The 23,145-nt window shown below is 33.5% G+C and overlaps 1 protein-coding gene across 4 annotated transcripts in view; it reads right to left on the bottom strand.

Annotated features, from left to right (window-relative positions):
* Uggt (UDP-glucose-glycoprotein glucosyltransferase) overlaps window positions 1–23,145 on the bottom strand; it is an 835,069-nt gene that overhangs the window by 244,911 nt on the left and 567,013 nt on the right. For all 4 annotated transcript variants that reach the window (XM_090403047.1, XM_090403050.1, XM_090403049.1 and 1 more), the window contains exons 29-31: window positions 21,773–21,879; window positions 12,086–12,171; window positions 2,381–2,465 (exon numbers count right to left, since the gene is read on the bottom strand). In XM_090403047.1, the coding sequence (XP_090259173.1) occupies window positions 2,381–2,465; window positions 12,086–12,171; window positions 21,773–21,879 (278 nt within the window). The remainder of the gene's footprint in view (window positions 1–2,380; window positions 2,466–12,085; window positions 12,172–21,772; window positions 21,880–23,145) is intronic.

The raw sequence follows: 23,145 nt of genomic DNA, 5'->3' as shown, positions 1-23,145 counted from the left end.
ATCCGGGGAATAGGGTGGATGTTCCAACAATTCATAGTGCAGATCCCTTAATTTTCCCATTACCAAAACACCTTTGTGGGCAGGTGCATTGTCCTGATGAAGGATGATTTTTTTTCTGCAAACCCCATCTAGTCTGGTTAAAAGATCGGAATAATGTTCCCCGGTTATTGTCTTACTCTTTTCAAGATAATTAATAAACAAAATGCCGATGCCATGCCCTTTCTTGCTGATGGAACCAACTTTGTCTTCTTTGGCACTGAACAAATGGCTTCTGTCCACCGTTTTGACTGCTGTTTGGATTCCGGTGTGCAATGGTAAACCAAGTCTCATCCATAGTAATAAATCAATGCACAAAATCAGTTTTGTTAAAATGCTCCAAGCACTGTTCAGAGATTTTCATGCGAGTGTGTTTTTGATCTGCTGTGAGCAAACGTGGCACCCATCTTGCACAAAGCTTTTTCATTTGCAATTCTTCATGCAAAATACATCCTACACGTTCTTCTGAAATGTCTATAGTCTCAGCAATTTCACACACTTTGACTCGCCGGTCATCCAATACCATATTGTGCACTTGATCAATGATTTCTGGTGTAACAACACCAGAAATTCCTGGTGTAAATTTTTGGATGTCCAAAAAGTTCTTTTTGGACATCTTTCACGTGGATCATCATCAAGGCTGGTATGGCCATGTTTAAATTCAGCAGCCCATTTCTTAATTGTCGAAAAATGAAGGTGAAGAGTACCTATAAATTTTTATGAACTTCGAATGAATTTCTTTTGGCGTTAAACTTTCTTTTAGAAAGAATTTTATAACCATACGATACTCAATTTTATCTATTTCAAGGGATACAGACAACACTTTTGCTTCAGATAGCTGTATGAAACAAACTACTTAATAGAATGACTTGCAATTTCACATGGAGCTTATGGCAGATGTATCAACTTAGAAAAAAAAAATCTTGTCAACAGTGTTGCCATCTATGGTCGAGGCCGAGAACTTTTCAGACCACCCTCGTATATAACACTCTAGCAGAAAACAGACAATGAGAACACACAATTAACAGGCATGATACATTGGCCACATAGCCTAATATTATATTAGGCTGAGTTGCTTCAGCCATAAATCTAAACCTGACACTCTAGCAGTGTAATATGCTGATGTGGATTATATAATATAATACATTACATAATATTCTTTCTTATGAACCAGGAACTGGTAGAGAAGATTCAGAGATAAGTGACTAAGCTGATGACAGGTCTCTGGAACGTTCCTTATGAGGTCAGGTTGAAGGTTTGTGGGTTACAAAGTTAAGTTGATAGGTGGAAAAGAGAGAGAGCATGATAGAATCTTTTAAGATATTACATGGGATTTATAAAATGGATGCAAAGAAAACTCAATACATGACAAAAAGTGAACCAGAGGCCACATGTGGAAGTTATGTAAGAATGTGGTTAGTAGGGGGGGGGGGGGGGAGCCGGCTAGATTTTTTGCATGGAGAGTTGTGAATAAGTGGAATGGATTTCCAGAATTAGTTGCGAGTTCCCTGACAGTGAATGAGATTAAGGTGTGATAACTTTTGTGTGTGTGTGTAATAGTTTGGGTCTCCCACAATGAGTCTCCATACTCCATGGAGATACTGTATAATATAGTCCGACCACACAAGGGAGAGCTCTCGTTGGCAGACTTCCAAGAAGAGTCGATTCATGTTGAAGGAGAGAAAGAAATGATCATAAAAGAGAAGTTAATTTTCTGATTAATTTTCTGTAATAATAAACAACTCATCCCACAATATGGATTGATTACTCTATTATCGGAATGGATTCTCCTTCTGTTGACATGCACAGAAGTGTCAAAGGGTCTCGTATCTGTGGGCATACCATAATAATAATAACAATAACAACAATAACAATTATAACGGTTTTTGTACAAAAACATACTTACATGCAAAACATGAATAAACTCATTTTCATGAGTTTATTCATATTTTGCATGAATGGTTCGAATGTTTTGCATGAATGGGGCTGGTTCGAAGTAGTTTAAGAAACAGAGGACCTAGATCCATACTGAAAATTGCCTCAGTATGATTTGAATAATAGGCTAGAATATTCTTGGAGAGAAAGAGGGTGGGGCAGAATCAGGAATCTGAATCAGAGATCCATGATAAAAAAAGGGGAATAGGTTAGTAATAATGAAACTAATCCAAAGATTAGTTTCATTATTTTCATACCAGTGTGCACTGATACAATAATTAACAAAACACACAATCTGAAGAATCACTTTCAAACTGTCCACTATACTCTAAATCTCAATGTATCCAATTTAAAGATAAATATGATTATCAGTTTGTTAGCTTAAAAAGAAAGTTCAAATTCAACTTACTCTAATCTTTAAAATATGGCTTCTGAAACTACTTATAATTACTACAACTTCAGTTGAGCCAGGTGGTGAATCTGTTCCTTCATGACTAAAAAAAATGAATAGAAAAAAAAAAAGAAATTAATTATATAGGAAATAGCTTCATTAAAAATGTAACTTAAGCTGTGACTCATTCATATTGCATTAAAAATATAATAATAATAATAATCTAATGCCTTTTATTCCCTTGTAGGGAGTAGCCGAGGCCTTTTAACCATATCTATCTTTTGGAGACTGAGTGGGCAGTTCATTCTCCACCAGTAGCCAATCGGAGATTGCTGGCCCATGACTGTCACTAATTATAGGTGGCATTGCCAGTAAATAGGATTACAACTCTCAGCTTTCAGATAACATATCCTGTTAGGATATGTTACTGTCTGAAAAAACAGTGGGTTCTACAGTTGATTTTTTTGAGTTTACAGGACGAAAAACCTAGTTTCCTGGAGGAAAAAACCTGCTTGCCAGTGATCGAGATTGACTAACTCGGGAACCGGTCAAAGAAAGGCTGAGAAAAAAGTTCATGGCTAGTAATTAAAAATGTCGACACGTATCACATCTTTTCACAACAAACCAAATAAGAAAGTTCAGATTTTGGTCCTATCCAAACCCATAAATTGGAATAGATCAAATGCAATAGATAACATACTTGCATACAGTGTTAAACGAATATCATAATTCCAATGAAAATTGCATATTTCATCATCATCAAATTCCTGTACACCTCTTGAAGATATATATCAGGAATTTGATGATGAGGAAAATTGTAGATAGGAAGTAATGATGGTTAGTAATATAGTAATAGAAGTAATATAGGTTAGTAATGATGTAACTTTTCATGTAGTGCTATCATACTACTAGCCATCATTACTTCCTATCTACAATTTTCCTCATCAGTCTGTTACCTGTCAAGACTACAACATTATCAGATCTTATGTTTCTGTCTTCTAAGGCACTTTTTACTGTATTAATCCACCTATATATTGGTCTTCCTCTGGGTCTTTTTCCTGCCAATTTGGCAGAGAACACTTATTTTGCTAATCTTTCCTTTCCCATTATGTTTAATTAACCATACCACCTAAGATTAGCTCTGCTAACAATGACAATGTTAAGTTCTTTCCTTACCACCATACTTCAGCATTTCTGGTTGAATATCATCTACTCCTGCTGCCTTTCCACATTTCAGACTTTTAATGGCTTTTTCTACTACAAGTATGGATATATATTCCTGACTGCATGCCTGGTAAGTGTTTTTTCCCACTGTGCTGTGCTGTCATCACTGCTTGTTTCATTTAGCAATTTTTCGAAGTAATTTCTCCATACTTCAAGGATATCTTTTTCTCCTGTTTTCATGTAATCTTTATCATCTCTGATTCCTTTTACAGCACCCTTTCCTCCATTTCTGAGCTTCTTCAACAACCTTCAGAATAACTTGCCACCTTCTTGATATTTATTTTCTATTTTCTTACCAAAGTCCTCCCATGACTTTTGTTTGGCTAGTTTTACACATTGCTTGGCTTTTTTACATTTGTTTCTGTATTCTCTAAAAGCACAAGCTGACTTATTTGCCAGGAACTTTTGATATGCTTTCTAATTTTCTTTCACCTCTTTAACTTCCTGTGTCCACCATGGAGTTCTGATTTTTCTATCCTTACAGACAACCTCACCACATGTCTCTCTGGCTGAATCAATCAGTGTTTTCTTCAGGGTGTTTGCCACTGAATCTCCAAGGATTGGTTCCTATTCTCAAACTCTCTCATTTTTTTTTATAATCTTTGGTTATTGTAGTCTACAGTTCACATCTGAGAGCTGTTCAACTTTTATTCGCTTTAAAACTTTCTTACATGTTATTCTTTTCAATATGAAATTCAATTTTATTCTGCTCAAGACTAAATGGTGATCACTTCCAATTTCAAATCCTCTGTACACTATGGTGTCATGCACCAGGGAGAAAACATTACTATCAACAATAACAGAGTCAATGAGACATTTTTTTATTTCTTGCCTCTTCTCTCCATGTGAATTTGTGCACATTTTTATGTTGGAACATTGTGTTAGTAATAACCAGTCCATGTCCTGAATAGAAATCCAACAGGTATTTGCCATTATTATTAGCTTTGCTCTTTTCTCCAAATTGTCCCAATATATTTTTGTATGTCTGACAATCATTTCCTACTCTGCTATTTAGATCCCCAACAAGGTCCAACTTTTCCTTTTTTATTGTGTCAGCTGCTTTCTCTAAAGCCTCAAAAAAATTCCTCCACTTCTACCTTAGTAGAACCTTTTGTGAGACCATAGGCACAAATAAGTATCATCGTCCAGTTCCCCATAGTGTTAAATGAATAGCATGATACGAACAAAAATTACATATTTCCACATTAAAAATATGAAAAAAAAAAACATGAAAGCATATGCTATTGAATAATTATATTTGATATTAATATACTACCAGATTTCATTACCTGATATATTATGTATAAAAAGTAATGAAGTTTTCTTTTCTTTTTATTTATATGAGGGAAAGCTCAAAAGTATTGAGATAAACCTCAAAGAACAAAATTTTACATTTACCAGACTGAGAGTTAATCTCAATTGTGACTCCTTTCTTCTTTCTCATCCTCAAGATGGGTTGAGTACCTCATGGATAAGAGCCTTCCACTATTGGCATTTCATTTCAAAATGTGAACAGTTTCCTCTCTGCTTCTTTTTTTAAGGTCCAAGTTTCTGCCCTATACAGTGCTGTTTGTAGTGTTATACTTTCATATAATTTTATTTTTAGAGCTGTATGAATTTTATTGTTTTTCCAAATTCTATTAACTTTATTCATCATTGACCATGTCTGTAAGTCTGTGTTTTACTGCTGCTATATCATTTACTCTCTTACTGTATTTTATTTAATTATGTTAATCATTAATTTTTGTTTCCATTTCCCACTAATTGTCATTCTTAAATGTTTCATTTCTAGCTGCTGAAAGACATGACAGATGCTCACCTCATTTGTTTTGCTGTTTTATAGATGAATAGTCACCAATCTATGGAATTCCTTTCAATTGTGCAAACAATCTGAAAGGAGCATATTCCTACCTTATCTTCAAATTTTTTCTCAATTATAACAAGTCATAAACATAATCTTCTGGGATGTGAAAAAAATAAAAAAATTGAAATTACATTTCGTCACCTGGCTATTTAAAAGGCAACCTCGATGAAACCCATTATCACCTGCAGCACAAAATCACATTTGTGAACTGATGTTTGACTTCCTCCTCACCAAGCATCCACCTAAAGTTTTGTCTATATATTCTCATGATTTTTGCTGTCCAAAAGATGAATATAAAAGACATGCAAAGTGCTCTTTATTTCTTCTGCCGTTTTACATATGAATGTTCATATGTATTTATCTATGTAAAGCAGAACATCCAACACACTCATTTTGTAAATCCAGATCTCATTTTTCTATAATACTTGTGCTCTGATATAATGGATATGCTTTTGTTTCTTTCCCAGATAACTATAGCATATTTTTGTTGGCATAAACGTTACAAATTTTCATATATATATATATATAACAGTTTTTTTACTATGAAATATGTCACAAAAATTTGACCACAACCATGCCAGTATTATGTTTATTTACTACCGTATACAAATAACCAGGCAACTGGAATATATGTTGGCTCGATCTCTCCTGGTAGAAAGAAAGAGCCATTGCATTGATCTGCAATCGATGCAATGGCTGGCATTGATATTACAAATCTACAATCATAAGTTGAAGATTTGAAATAGTCATAATAATATTTGTATTATTTAATAGAACATAAAAGTCACACCCTGAAAGCAGCAAACTTGAGTCTATTAAAAACCATACATGTATAGGAAAAGTACCACAGCAGAAAATTTAAGATCAAAAAGATGATTAAAAATGAGTATAAAACTATTCTGAATCCTTCTAGGTAATTACCTTACAATTTATTAAATGAGATGAAAGTGATGTAGCAGTAGCATATAATGATTGGCACAAAACAAAAACTCTAGATTCATAGTCAGTCCACAATGAAGGCTCAGTAATGTGGTTTCAGTGCAATGTGGCCTTAGTGAAACCACTCGTTTATTAAAGCAATTGGGAACAATTCCTTTATTCTTCCAGTTCTGTCATACAAACATTACCATCATAACAAAGCAGACCTTCTGGTACCTCAATTCCAGTATATATGACTTAACAAATCACCTCCTAAATCTCAAGAAACGTAGATTTTGTGGCTCCTCTGGTCTTTCACCATAAAGCTATCAGAAAAACACTGAACAGCATGGACAATAGGAGTTCTGGCATTAGATAATGCAAAAATAGCCTTACCTATTTTAATGCTATCCCCCAGTTATGCTCAAAAACTTGTGCTGTTGATCTATTGCCCTTCCTAAACAGTCTCTCTTAGAATCTTTCGTATTTATCTGCATCTGCTCTATAACAAAGGAAGTAAATGCATTCCAAACTTAGCAGTAAAAATATCCAATGATACCTTAGTTTTTAAAACTGATCTGGAAGTCATTAACATTAGTTCTCTGTTATGTGGTGGCTCACCAATAGGGATTCTGTCACTCTCAATCAATCACATAATCACTACCCTATCAATATGTAAACGAGCTCTCATTAATATATAATTCTATCCTTAGTTTTGCTCATAACATTACACTCAGCTTCTTGTCTCTCATTTTGCAGACATTGTAGAAAACGGGGTCCTTACTTATTAATTCACTCTGAACACTTTCTGAGGGTACGTATCAGGAATTTGATGCTGATGAAATCATCCCAATCCAGTTCAAGTAAGCATGAATATTTTAAGGCCTAGTGTCAAAACATAAAGAAAACAATAACAGATTCAGCAAAAAAGGCATGTGATGAGGTAATATGCAAGGGTAGATTTCCTAATTTTATCAAAACTTCATGGTGGACATAATATTAAAGAGGCAGTCTGGACAAAGAAGAAATAATATTGACATTTCTCCAAGTTAGCAGATATTCTGAGAAAATAGAGAAAAACTAAGAATGATAAACTATGTGTAAAAATAGATAAAAGGAAATAATCATGGAAAGAGTTTGGAAAGATTATAGACAATAATTATCTTGAAGATGGCAAAATGTGGCTGTAAAATCTCTCATGATATGTAACTTATTATGTTTGCTTTTACATGTTTTTCTAAGGAGATTGCACGTAAAGAAATGTCAAATTTTGTCTGTAATAATCTTGTATTTGTAATAACTTAACCATGAACCTTTATTAAAATAATGTGGTACAAGATGTCATTATGTAAGACTGTTAACTCATGTCCATATATGGTAATTTCAAAAGATGTCCGAAGTATGACATGTTCGGATGATCATATATGGAAGTTTTGAGAGGTGTGTGCATGCTTACAACAGAAGTCCGAGCCTTTATAAGGTGAAACATTGAGAAGGACTTTGTCTTCGGGTTCTTATTCTTCTCTTACTAGGATTTGTCACTACGTGAGGTCCACTGTCAGTAACTGAAAGAGAAGCATCGTAAGCCTTAGGTTCACATCATCATCAGGCCAACAGTATGGTATAATAAAAACTTACACACAGAGCCAGACCAATTTGTTCTAATGATACAGCTCTTTCCACAGAACTTAAATATCTGTACTATACTTTCTTGGTCAATGGCTACAATTCTTACAAAATAGATAACAGACTACATAGCCCATTACTTCTCCCTCCTCTAATTAACACACACAAACAAAACATCACACTCTTCCATATGTTAGAGATACATCAGAAAAGATAGCCAAAGTACTAATAAAACATAGCCTTCACACCACATGTTAAATTAGTAACTCTGATCAGTTCTCCTAAGGATAAATTCTATCCTCTATGAAGAATGGTGAAGTTCTTGTGAGTGTGACTTGGCTTACTATGGTAAACAGGAAGATCTGTTAACATTTGACTTGGAGAACAAAAAAAATACATTCACAACCATTATTATGGCAAGTCAGGAATGGCAGACATGCTTTAGCCACCCTATTCCAGACAGGATTAGATGGAAGAAATCAAATGTATTAGTTAGAAGTCATTACAGATCAAAAAGATTATTTTTAGACTCAGCCATGGCTGCATTAATTTGCCAAAAATTTAGGAGATTGTTATTTTAAGATCAACTCCTACATAGCTTTAATTTTTTTTTTTTATACAACATTACAGGGTGCCAAATTAGGACTATAGATCCTTTGTCTGTTATAATTTGAATTGTTTCACTTACTCATTTGCACATTAAACTGATGAGGCTAGGGATCTTGGGGTGTTTAGATAGGAAGTTGAAGTTCAGGGGCCATGTGGCAAAGATTGCAAATACAACTCAAATGATAACTGCAATGCTGAAAACATTCACATGTAAAGATAAAGATGTTATTTTGCCTCTTTACAAGGCTTTGATAAGCCCTCACTTGGACTATTGTGCACAGGTCTGGTCTCCTGGTTTCCATTGTGATTCTGATATATTGGAGAGAGAGTGCAAAGGCGAGTGTTACAAATGACATCAGGATTGTGGAATACTGATTATGAATACAGATTGAGAATTTGTAGACTGCAGATACTAGCACATAGGAGAAAGAGGGGAGATATGATTGAGACTTACAAACTTCTGAAAGGGTTATACATGATTTCAATTTATGGAGGGTGGGGAAAGGATGATAGGGCATTCTTGAAAGCTGAGACTGAAGGCCACTAAGAAGGGGTGAGGGCTATCTCTATCTTCCAGTATAATTCTTTTTTTTTTTTTTTTTTTTTTTGGCATTAAATTGTCATTCATCATTACTTTCATTTTGTTTATATTTATCTTCAACCCAATTTGACTAGACACTTGAGGTAATTCTCTTAACTTTATTTGTAGCTTTTCTTCATCTTATGATGATTCATAATCATCAGCAAAATACAGATAAGTTAGAATCTTTCCATGAAATTCTTCCATTCTTACAGTTTAGATGATGAATAAGTTCCTCTAAGGCAAATGTAGAGAGTTTGGAAGATATTGTATTTCACTGTCTTATCCCTCCATTTACTGGAAATTTTTCAATTTTCTTATGCAGTTTAATAACAGAGGTGATATGAATTTCAAGGCTTATGTTTCTTGTATTCCCTGTTTTAATAGGGATTCCAAGATAGCTAAGCTTTTGATGTAATCATTCTTTTTCGAAGTCCACAAATGCTAAAAGACATGTTTATTATATTCATTTATCTTTTCTATAATTTACCTAAGACTACAGATATGATCAATGGCTCTGTAATTACATCTAAACCCTGCCTGTTCTTCTGATTGCTTGTACTCTAGCTGTTATATTATTCTGTTATTTATTGCTTTCGTAAATATTTTGTATACTGCTGGTAATAAACTAATGGGCATATAATTTTTAATTTTCTCATTTCCTTTTTTATTAATAATAATTATAATAATATTATTAATAATTTTTTATTATTATTAATGCATTGTTCCATGCTTCTAGGATTATTCTGTTTTAAACAAAGTGTGAATAGTCTTGTCAAGCAGGCCAGCCACTGCCTTTCCCTCCAAATTTCAACAATTCTGCTTATTTCCCATCTTCTTCTGCTTCTATGTCTTCTCTTCTCTCACTTCTCTCATAACTATTGATAAGTCCGGTTGATAACGCTTCTTGAAGCCAATTATCTCTAATTTTCTTTCTTTATATCCATAAAGGTCTTCATAATATTCCTTAATTTTGTTTATTATACTTTCTATTTCTGATTATTCTGTCATCCTTTCCATTATATATCCTGCAGGATGATTTAAATAAATTAGATAATGGTTGTCAATTTAATCTTGCAAAATGTTTGGGTTATGCACTTCAAGTTGAAAAGATTAAATACTATGCGTCACACTGATAGGACTACAGGAAATTGGTGAGGCTAGAGACTTGGAAGTAACAGGGGACATAGAGCATATTGCAAAATAGCTCAAAGGATTACTTGGATGTTAAAAATACACAAACAAATAATGATCAGGAGATCATTATAATTCAGCCACATCTCGATTACTGTGCACAGATTTGATCCCCTGATATTCTTGGGAATCAGGAGGTGGCAGAGAGGATTAAGATAAGTGATCAAGCTGATGTCAGGTCTATGGAATGCTCCCTATCAGGACAGATTGAAAGTGTGTAAGTTACAAAGTTTAAATGATTATTAAACTTATTATCAAATAGAGAGTGAGAGAAGTAAGGTTTACTCCTGGAAGTTGAGTAAGAATGTGGAAAGTGTGTGCTGACTAGATTTTTTGCTTGGAGACTGGTGAATAAGTGGAATGGATTGCCAGAATTAGTTGAGAGGTATGATAAGTTTTGCATATAAAAGGTTAGTCTTCTGGGATGAGGCTTCTGACTTCATGACTCACATGATAATAATTTAAAATTTAGTGAGATTACTACCTTAAAAAGTGATGGATATCTGAAGGGGATAATTTTGTATGTTCTGATAGGCTGTGGCTATTTATGAACAATATGTGGATAATGTCTAGTTTTGGGCATGTCAACATTGGTACATAATTATGAAAGAAACATCAAATGAAAAGAGAATATTGTCAGATAACATGATAGGTTATTTGTTTTATATACCTGAAGAGTTCAGTGGCATTTTTAATAATAAATTTTGATAAGGGAGCTGTTGTGGTGTTCTTGTAATAAATTCTGGGACATATGGTATAACATCGTTTATGTCTCGTCCAAGAAAAGCTAGAATGAAACTGCAGTTTTTATCTCAAGCTACTAGAAATATACTGTTTCTTTTTCTTCCTTCTTTTTTTATTCATAATTTTCTTTCTTTCTTTGACTACTCTGGCACATTCTTGAAAAACCTTGGCTTGGATATTGGGTGGGAAATGAAAGTCCTCATTTCAAAATGAATAATTTCTGTAATCAAATGTAAAGATTGGAAACAACAGTTAACCACGGAAAAAACCTGTTGAAGTCCTGGAGGTCTTCCCAATTGGTGGTGGTGGTATTGTAATGCCAATGGATACAAGGCTGAAATTCTGCTAGAAATGAAACCTGTACAAGATATAGCCTGTGTTATCAAGAGGACAGATGGCCTCAACAGTGTGCCTGAAGTGGAGAGGACTGCCTCATATTCTGATTAGTAGATAAACAATTGGCTTTAGGTCATTGCTTACAGCAAGTACTTCAGATCTCTTCTTACTTATCCTCCCAAGTTTTTCTTAGTTCCTTCTCATGTATGCTTGCATAAATAGAACAATGATAATTAAATGCATAAATGGTATAGCCATTTATGGAATTTTTATGGAACACTGAGCAGAGAGGTTTATTTGTTATTTCTCATTATGACAATTATGTCAAATGATCAAAATTTTGGTTTTATTCAAAGCATTTTTAGTGGTAAAATTAGACAAAGCAATACCATGTGTTTTAAATGATGACAATCAACAGCACATAAGTCAGATTCACATCAACTCTGATTCACTGGGTGCAACGATGAATGATGACACTGTACAAAACTTATATGGCTATGCCATTCAGGTCCCTCTCCATCCATCTTCTTTTTTTTGAAAATAAAAAATGGTACAAAAATCCTAAGAATGGTAATCCAATACATATTATATAATTTCAAATTTAGATATTTTGTTTAAAATACTTTACCTCACTATATCATATATATCAGTTGAACGACCTTGTCTCAACCTTAGCATCCAAGCTCCAGGATTAGCTTTCAACTGAAAATAGCCCTATAACAGAAGTACACAGACTCATGCACTGTGATTTCAGGCAAAGCTTTATAAATACAGTAAATAATTAAGTTTATCAAAATTAACATATAAAATTATTCAATGCAAATATGTTTATTTTCAATAAATGTTTCAGTAAATCATCAAGGAACAAAATTAATTATATGAAACATCTGAAATTATAAAAACATCTAATTAACAAAACAGTAGTACAGAACAACAGGAACAAAGCTACAGTGAAAAAACTTCCCAACTAATATAAAATCCTTATTATTGCATGGGCACTTCCATAGAGTCCTAAGATCCATTATGAAAGATCAACACAATATCTATCACATCTCTCCTTGAAACCATTAACAGACACAGACAAATCACTCACAACTGATTCAGGTAACCCCATTTCATTCACTCACCACTCTTCAAGCAAAAAATCTATTATTCATGCCCTTGCTAACCACACTCCTACCCAACTTCCAGCAATGAACTCTTGTTCTGCCCCCTCTAACCAAGTGCTGAAATATTTCCCCTGCATCAATTTTATGAAATCCTTTAAGTAACTTAAATGTTTTTATCATTCCTCTTCATCTATCAACTAACTTTTGCAATCCACAAACTACTCACCATTTTGTCACTCACCTCTGGATCCTCCCACAACTTCCTTATCACCAAGAAACACAGGTGACCAGACCTGAGCAGAATAATCCAGATGTAGTTGTATCAAGGTTTTATAAAGAGGAATGATAACTCCCTTATCTGTGCTTGTGCGTTCTTCAATAAAAAGTAATCATGTGAGCTACCCTGGTTACTTTAGCATGCCCCCTAAACTTCAACTCTATCTACTACCACACCACATCCCTATTAGCTTCATCAATTTCCTAGAGTACAGTTTCCTCAAAATGGTACACGGCATAATTTTTGATTTCTATAATGCATAACTTCACACTTTCCCAAATTAAATTGACATCCATTTTGCCCATACTGTCAAGCTTATTTAAATCATCCTGCAAGCTCTTTAAAGACCTTGATTAACTATTACTCTACCCAACTTTGCATTACCAGCAAACAACTGAATATCTCCCTTCAAATTATTTCCTATATCATTTATGTACAACATAAATCATGCAAGCATTTCATAGTGTTATCACATTATATCATAAGTACAGTGGAAGGAGCTGAATTTATATTATAACAGAATGTTATTCACATAAAACAAATTTCCATTCAGTATCTAGTGTAGAATGGTGAATAATTCTCGATGGATTCGTTAAGATCCATTGAAATTTTAAGGAACAATCATTGGTAGTCCCTCTGTTCCATATTTTGCAAATTGTTATCCTGAAGACTTTTAAGCATAATTATTTAGTTCAAATCTTCACATGTACTACTATTTTCCACTTCAACTCTTGAAGGACACAATTCCTCTGCTACCAACAACAATACTCCCCTCTCATCTTCCTATCCTTCCAGAAAATTCTATCTTACCATTTCAAGTTCTGACAATTGAATCAGCAATATTGATTGCTGATTCAATCAATGCTACAGACTCAGTCCCTTTATTTCTGACACTCCATACATTAGCATACAACCATAACAATTCTCCACTCTTTGAGGTTATCCCATCACCACAGTCACCCTTTACTCTCTCTCTCTCTCTCTCTGCTATAGTGTACTTCTCTACCTGGAAGATAGAAAAGTGGAGAGGGTAGATTCATTTTTTCTGGGACAAATTATAAAAATTAAAGATGAAGAAATAAAAAGGAGGATGTAGCTAGACCAGATCACTTTTGGAAGGTTGAAAGATCTTCAATGGTGATATTCCCATTAATTTGAAGAGGAAAGCTCTTGATCAATGTGTCTTACCTATAATTACATATGACAGTGAAACCCAGAACTTAACTCAAAATGATTCACAAATTGAAAGTTATCCAGAGAAGAATGGAAAGGAATAACATTGGTATGACACTTAATGACAGGATACCATCCCATTTGATAAGATAGAAAACAGGTGTACAATATATCATCAGTTATATTATGCATTCAAAATGGAGATGGGCTCGTTATAAGCTTTAATGGATAAATACAGCACATATAAATAATTAAACAACACATTTCATCAATATTAAAATTGCACAAAACGATAAGTGGAAAAGATTAGACTGAAAGCCTGAAGTCCCAAGAGTGGCCTGAGTTGGGTGGGAAGCCCAAGAATTAGTTTCCCAAATCTTGGGAAGTTTAATACAGTCATATTTATTAAGATTAGATTTTTTTTTTTTTAAATCTGCTGTTGATTGTAATAAAGGTCTTTCAAATTTGTATTTGTTATGGTGAAGCATAGTAGTTTCCTTCCATATGATTCTTTGCAAGGTATCCACGGCATGGTCGGCTAGACCAGACTGACCATACTTATGGTGGGAGATATTTTTTTTTATGTTCTTTTAGGCAGATGTTATGAGATCTCCCAGCTTGACCATAATATGATAATTTGCAGGAACAAGAAACTCTGTCAACATCTGGAACAGAGGATCCTTGGGAAAGCAGATGAGTGCAGCCAGCTTTGAATAAGGTTTAAATGCAATGTATAGATTATCCTTTTTAAAGTTCTGGCTATTATTTTCCAAGATGCTGAAGATATAGAGAACAATGACAGCATTATTATAACAGGTATGTTGCGAGGGATGTGAGGAAATGGAGAGAACAATTAATTTGTTGATTTTTTGGAAGTGTAACCATTAGATAAGAAAGACTGGTGAATAAAGGAGAGTTCACCTGTAAGTTCTGCCTGGGGAGAACAGAGATCAGAGGCTCTGTTACAAAAGGGTGTTGATAATTAACACCATATTACTGGAGAGGGGCGGAAGGGAAAGTTTGTGTATGTATATACCTGTGTAGTCTGTTTTCTGCAAACTGAGAAATAGAGGATGACATTGGGAAAACATGAGAAAACAGAGTATCTAGAAAATGCAGGCTATTATTATTTTCTTGTTTATAGTGAACTGATATCAGGGAAGCTGTCTGTTGAGATGGAGGAGTCTAATGTGTCTTGAGACATGGTGCCAAATGCAGAAAACATCAGTGTATTAACATTTTATGGTTATTTTGCCTATTTTCTTAAGGAGTAGCCGTTGTATTACATCATTGGCTTTTTTACTCCAATTTATTTAAGGCATTAATGATTAAATCATTAATGCATCAGGAGTATAACGATAAAAATTATTATATAACTGAACTGAAATATAAATAAAAGGAGGGGGGGGCAGAAAATGCAGAGAAAGAAATATGTGGGAAGAGGAAAATAAAGATATGTGAAATGAAGCTGAATTATCAAGGATGCACTATAAAATTTTTTGGAAAAAGGAGAAAGAAAATATAATGAATGAAGATTAGATGTGGGAGTTACAGGGTGTGAGCTGTTTCAACTGAGTGCCGTCTTCACAACTCATAGGCAAAGTGGAGGCATATCATGTTGGTTTAGTAATTTTGCCTCAGGTTTATTTGTGTTGCTTTCCAGTGGTGGAAATCTTGACCTAATTTTCATTTTGTGGAGCTTCCAACTCTCTGAGATTACATAGGGGTAGTGAATGTTTATGGAAGTTTTGTCACATTTAATGGCTATATTTTCCGATATCCTTGGCATTGTTTTGTTTTTCTATATGTCTAATATTATGGCTTTTTCAATTTGCAGGGTATGTTTCTGTTCAAGAGTGTGGGCTGCGATTTCTGTTTTCCAGGTATTTTGTTTTCATTTTGGTTTTTACACTTCTTATTACATTCTGGGATTGTATATTGCAATAACAGAAGTGTTCCTGTAGTCTTGCCCATAATAATCTAATCGTGGAACCTGTGTCCATTTCACTAAACAACAGTTGTGTACTATTGTGGTGTTCTAACATTTCCTTGTATGTGTGAAATTTGGTAGGTTATAAGAGTGTTGCAGTTTTTGATTTGTGGAAGGAGTTTAATGTCTTGAGACATGGTGCCAAATGCAGAAAACATTAGTGTAATAACATATATGGCTATTTTGACTTTCTTAAGGAGTACCCCTTGTATTATGTCATTGGCTTTTTTTTTTACTTTAATTATTTAAGACAATGATATTTTATTTTAAAAGAAAGAACTCCCGGGGGACCCTACAACTCTTAGAGAGTGCGTCCCCTGGGTGACGGATAGGGGAGCCCACCGTGTGTGCGTGCGTGCGTGCATGTGTGTGTGTATACTTGGTGGGATGGTCCGAATATACTGAATAAGGACTCGTGGACCAACAGGGCCATAAGGGGCAATCAACTTGATTGTAAGGGAAGTGGCACTCCCATGGGCCCCTAGCTGGATCTATCCTCTCCTTCTACTACTTTGAGAAAGATCCACTTACTTTAATCTTTCCCATAAGGCCTAATCAGCCAACTCTTCTTATTTTATGACCCCTATGCTATTAGAGTACTCGAGGGTCATGGGGTCTTTTCATTTCTGGCCTTACAACTATGCCCTCTCTATAAACCTTACTATAATTCTTCTATAATCTACTCTTTCCCCCTTCAATATACCCTATTCCACCTATGGGTTTAAATTTGGAAGAAGGCTAGTTCAGAAGCCTTAAGGTAGCAGCCCTACCACTGAACTATTCCATCGTCAGGCTAGTCCCCTGACATGGAGAACATAATTCTACTAGTAAGCTGACAGAAAAAGATAATCGGATTGAATCTATAGGAAACGACCCTGGAATGGAAAAGGTAAAACAAAAATGGAAACGACAAAATATAATACACATAGCAAACTGGAATGTAAGAGGAATAGCATATAAAGAAATAGAATTAGACCAATTATTAAATTAAAGAAATTTTAAAATAGCAGTAATCACTGAAACAAAAAAGAAATTAAAAGGAACCATGAGAACTGAAAATTTTAATGTGATATACAGCGAAGTTGACAGAGACCAAAGAGCACAAGCAGGAGTCATGATTTGGATTCATAACTCCCTTTCAAAACAGTTAAAACATTATAAATTATGGAATGAAAGAATAATAGAAGCTAGAATAAAAATAGATAGAGGCTATTTAACAATAATTGGTTTATATGCCCCAGAAGAGGGAAGAGAACAAGATAATACTGATTTTTATAATCAGCTACAAAACATATATAATAAAATTTAAAAAAAATGATTACGTAATTTTAGCAGGAGACTTAAAAACACAAAAATTAATAATAATATAAGAATACATGGAGAACATACTCTAAACAGGAATGGTAAAAAATTGATTGACTTTGTAATTTATAATAACCTAAAAATAATGAATTCCTTTTATAAACATAAAGACATACAGAAATATACTTGGGCAGCAAGAGGATGGAAATCAATATTAGATTACTTTATACAAAACGAAAAGACATCAAAATTTTCACTAGATGTTAGCGTTCACAGAGGATATGAAATAAGCAGTGACCACTTCCTTGTTAAAATAAAATTAAGATTACCACCTAAATGGCTACAAGTAACAAGAACAGAAAGAAAAATTGAAACATTTGTTTATAAAACTAGACTATTGAATGACACAAATTTACAATGGCAATATGAACAAAGAATTAACCAACAGCTAGACAAAATAAAACAAAATGAAGAAATAGAAATAGAATGCCTTAATATAAAAACGATACTAAATGCAGCAGCAAATGAAAGCTTAGGAAAGACCAAAAAATTCAATAAAAGGAAAAAACTGAAGATCTAAGATGATACAATCAAAGAAATAATCAAAAAGAAAAAAAGAAGCCTATCACAAATGGTTAAGCAGTAAAAGATTAGAAGATGAAATAGAATATAAAAGAATAAGAGCCATAGCTAAAAGAGAAGTCAGAAAAAGACATAGAGAATCATGGAATAAATTTGTTTCTAATTTAGAACATGATTTATATAAAATAAGACCCAATGTATATAAGATTTTGAAACACTAATGCAGATATATCAAAGAAAACATAAAATTAAACACTGAATTGAAATTAGAATAATTTCTAAATTACTACACAGAATTGTGGATAGACAAATATTTTAAAAAAGACAACTGGCAAACAATTAACGAAAATGAAAAGGAAATAACTAAAGAAGAATTAGAAATCAGCCTGAAAGAAACAAGAAACGGAAAATCACCTGGAGAAGATAAACTAGGTTCAAAACTATATAAATATGAAGGAACTAAATTCAAAGAAAGATTCTTATTATTTTTAAATAAAATTTATTCAACTGGTATCCCCCCAATAGAATGGAAAAAAGCAATTGTGATTCCTATCTTTAAAAAAGATAATAGAGATGACCCTAAAAACTATAGAGGTATCAGTATACTAAATTACTGTTACAAAATATATAGCAGAATCTTAAATAGCAAACTAATGAAATATTCTGAAAACTTTATTTTAGAAGTACAGAATGGATTTGGAAAAGGACGATCATGTATAGACCCGGCCTTTTGCCTAAAATTAATAATACAGAAAAGAAGAGAATACAATTTAGAAACACATATTGCATTTATTGACTTTGAAAAAGCATTTGACAAAGTTAAAAGAAACATATTATTTAACATATTAAAAGAAAGACAAATACCAAATAATATCCTAAAAGCTATCACAAGTATATATGAAAATAATCAAATACAAATAAGATTAAATCACGAGCTATCATATACGAGAGAGATAAACCATGGAGTCTGACAGGGATGTCCCCTCTTAGCAACTCTTTTTAATATCTACTTAAATGAAATAATAATAAAATGGAATAAAAATTTACATCAAGGAATTAAACTTTCTCCTACAGTGAACTTAAACACTCTCCTTTTTGCCGATGACCAAATAATAATTACAAATTCTGAAGATAACTTACAGAAAGCTAGAAAGTATTTTACCTTGGGTATAATAAATGTTAAAGATACCAAGCTATTTTAAACTTGGTTTTACTACATTTCCCAAGTAAGCAAACAGACAAACAAGTCAAGTTTGCGCCTGCAAGTGTTGCAAGTCTAGCTGACCCTGCACGTAGTGCAAGACCTTATTCTACTTTTACCATGAGTTACCTTGGTCTTGCCCTACATGCAGGGTCAGCTAGATTTGCAACACTTGCAGGTGCAAACTTGACTTGTTTGTCTGTTTGCTTACTTGGGAAATGGGGTAAAACCAGGTTTAAAATAGCTTGGTATCTTTAACATTTATTATACCCAAGGTAAAATACTTTCTACATTTATATCTCCTCCTGAGATTTTTATTTAATAAGGTTAAAACACCTTATGGTAACTTATTCTGGTAAAATACTTATAAGCTCTGTATTACTAAAAGTAATATAGATATAGATAATATAGATAATATAGATAATAAGATCTTAGAACAGGCGAATTCATTTAACTACCTAGGATGTATGATCACATATGAAAAAGATATAAACGTAAAAATTGCAAAATATTTAAAATAGATAACAAGATCTTAGAACAGGTGAATTCATTTAACTACCAAGGATGTATGATCACATATGAAAAAGATATAAATGTAAAAATTGCAAAATATTTAAAAATAACAGGAGATGTGCTTTGCATTAAGGGTAAATATTAAGATTAGTGATCAGAGCTTATTCTACTTTTACCATGAATTGCCTTGGTCTTGCACTACGTGCAGGGTCGGCTAGATTTGCAACACATGCAGGTGCAAACTTGACTTGTTTGTCTGTTTGCTTACTTGCAAAATGGAGTAAAACCAGGTTTAAAATAGCTTGGTATCTTTAACATTTACAGAAAGCTATTTTAGATCTAAATGAGATAGCCAAAGATTATGGTATGATAATATCAACAGAAAAATCAAAATTTATGGCCTTTAAAGGCCAAGATCCAGCAAGAACTAAAAGAGTAATAGATAACAAGATCTTAGAACAGGTGAATTCATTTAACTACCTAGGATGTATGATCACATATGAAAAAGATATAAATGTAAAAATTGCAAAATATTTAAAAATAACAGGTGTAATTAACTTTATTTTAAACCAAACCTAGTTCAAAAACAAACTAGACTTAAAGTATACAATACATTAGGCCTACCAATCTTAATGTATGGAAGCGAAATCTGGACAATAAAACAAAAAGACAAACAAAGATTAACAACAGCAGAAATGAAGCTTATGAGAAAAACTGCAAAGTATACCCTATTTGATCACAAAAGAAATGAAGAAATTATAAAAGAATTAAACCAAGAACCAGTAATAGAAAAAAATTAAAAAATATAAACAGAAATGGATGGAACACGTTCAAAGAATGAAAACAGAAAGATTACCAAAACATGCCTTAAAGTACAAGCCATTAGGAAAAAGAAAACCAGGACGTCCTCTTAAACGATGACCTCTAAGGCCGGAACAGGCCATGCTAGGCCTAAATCCTTGATATGTATGATGATGATGATATTTTAAAGAAGTAGATAAATGAAAGGATGGATCCTAGTTCTCTCACAGCCAGACTTGTTATGAAAAATTTCTTCTATGTTAATGTTGTAAAAAACGCTTCAGTAATTTGATTGTCTCAATCACATCACCCTGTCAATCAATTTCTGTAAGCCACAAATCTTCAACATGTCCTCATAAGGTTCATTTCACAGACCTGACACCATCTTGGTCACTTGACTCTGGATCCTCTCCACCTGCTCCTCATCCCCAAGAGACCCAGATCTACACAGAATAGTCAAGATGGGAGTTCTTACAAAGGTTCTATACAGAGGTGTAATTGATTACTGAAGAATACCCCCTGCTTGTCAGGGGGTATTCTTCAGTAATCAATTAATCCAATATGCTTTCCTTCATGTTTACACAGTGATCAGAATAAATTATGAAAATTTGGTAACAACTACTGTGTTGGAGTAAAACTTTAGTTTAATATAAACCAAAATAAATACTCGACATTTCAACCTTCGCATTAAGGTCATCATCTGGAATATACACATACATATAGAGAAACAAACTGCACTACAATCTACATGGCATGCTAAAGTTACTGACCAACCTTACAACTATTGGCCTGACCTCTGGTAGGAAAAGAAACCTTACTACATCAAAGTTAGAATTTTATCATCATCATCATCATCCTCTATTAGGTTACAAAATTAAATTAAGCTGGAGAGCAACATGTTTACAAAAAAGGAAAAACTTAATAAATAAATAAAATTTTTTTTAAAATAATAATAATAAAAATTACTTATATAAGTATACATATAAGTTACAACCAACTGGTATGGATAATGCCTAATAAAAGCTGAAAATTAGCTTAGAGTCCTAAAGTCAGGGTTTGCTGGAAACTAAGTAAGCTGAATGTGTGCCATCCAAATTTTTGGGATTTTTATGTCACCATTATTGTTAAGATTAGTGTGGTTAATCAAAATTTCACAGGCTTCTTCTTAATTAACCACCCTAATCTTCATCAACCGTTCATCAACCTGTCAAGCAGTCATCAACCTTTATATGCAAATAGCCTGGTCATGAAGATACTTCATGCGCAAACTTTGCTTACACCTGGATTAATCAAGAATGGTGTACTTTGAAAGAAAAATATTAATTACAATCCATAGAATAACATGTAATTTAAAAATACCCACTTACTAAATTGGCCATTACTATAGTGTCTACAATAACAGGAGTATTATTTGTACCCAGAGTGAACTGCAGCCCACGAGGTGGATTACCAGTACTCTGTTCAAAGCAATGACCTAGGGAGGAAAAAAAAAAAAAAATTACACACACACACACATATATAATATATATATATATATAAATCTAAAAGTGGGATTTAATGTCAAGCAACACTATTAATAATTATTATTTCTTCCAACCCTCACAGTCTAACTCTTCTGCATTTTTATGAAGAACTGAATTTTCAGTATAATGAAATAAGTGGTCCTTCCTATCACAACTATGCATTTTGATATAGTCAATTGAAATGGATCCACAGAAAGAGGAGTGTCTTGATAATTGGTAAATCTGGATTTGATGACAGAGGTGTAAGGTCAACTAAGTTTTATGAGGAAAAGAATCTCATAATAACAAAACTCAGTTGAACTTACACCTCTGTCATTCATGTTTAAAAAACAACTATCTAAGTTCAGAAGGCAAAATAAGAAAAACAAAAAAATAAGACTGATGATATAATGATTAGGAAAATATTCCAAAATAGTATTATGCAAACGAAAACATACCCAGCAACATATACACTCACACCATGTTCCAGTTATTTTAAACTTGAAAGTAAAATTAAAAAATACTAAGAGTTAAAATGGGAGCCTCTGTAGTTCAGTGGTTAAAGACAAAGCCCTATGGTCAGAAAGACCCGGGTTTGATTCCCATCCAAGATGTGAGGAACCTTTATCTGGTTTCTTTTGACTAAAGGCTGGTCTCATACAGAGGTAGTCTGTAGATCCATGAACACATGGATCTACAGACATAGGACCACTAGGAGGCACAAGGCACCAGGTTATCCTCAAAGTGGTTGCGGTTTCAAATTGTAATAGGCCATGCCTAATACAAATGCTAATACGAAATGACATGACAAAAATGATGAGTTAAAATAAAGAACCTCATCCAGATTTCAATTACCTAAAGAATGCCTGAATTAAATATAAGTATACTACAAAATTTAAAACTGGTTCTGAACATATCAGAAAGTTTCAATTAAACATAACAAAACTCAGTTGAACTTACATCTCTGTCATTCATGTTTAAAAAACAATGCCTTACTTGTCTGTTTGCTTACTTGGGAAAAAGGATTATAAACCTAGCTTATAAAATTGCTTGGTATCTTTAACATAATATATACCTTTCTACACACACACACACACACACATTGTGTGTGGTATATATGTAAAGATGTACTAACCACACTTTGATCTTAGCTTAAAGGCCGAGCATCGATAATTCCCTCCCCACTAGAGGAGTTAGTGCAATATCAGGTCAACTCATGGAAAAGGTGGGGCAAGCTC

The sequence above is a fragment of the Typopeltis vanoorti genome, chromosome 13 (assembly GCF_054136105.1).
Source record: "Typopeltis vanoorti isolate ZY-2024b chromosome 13, IOZ_Tvanoo_1.0, whole genome shotgun sequence".
Taxonomy (NCBI): domain Eukaryota; kingdom Metazoa; phylum Arthropoda; class Arachnida; order Uropygi; family Thelyphonidae; genus Typopeltis; species Typopeltis vanoorti.
Note: the sequence above shows the minus strand (reverse complement) of the source record. Positions and strands in the feature narration are given on the sequence as shown.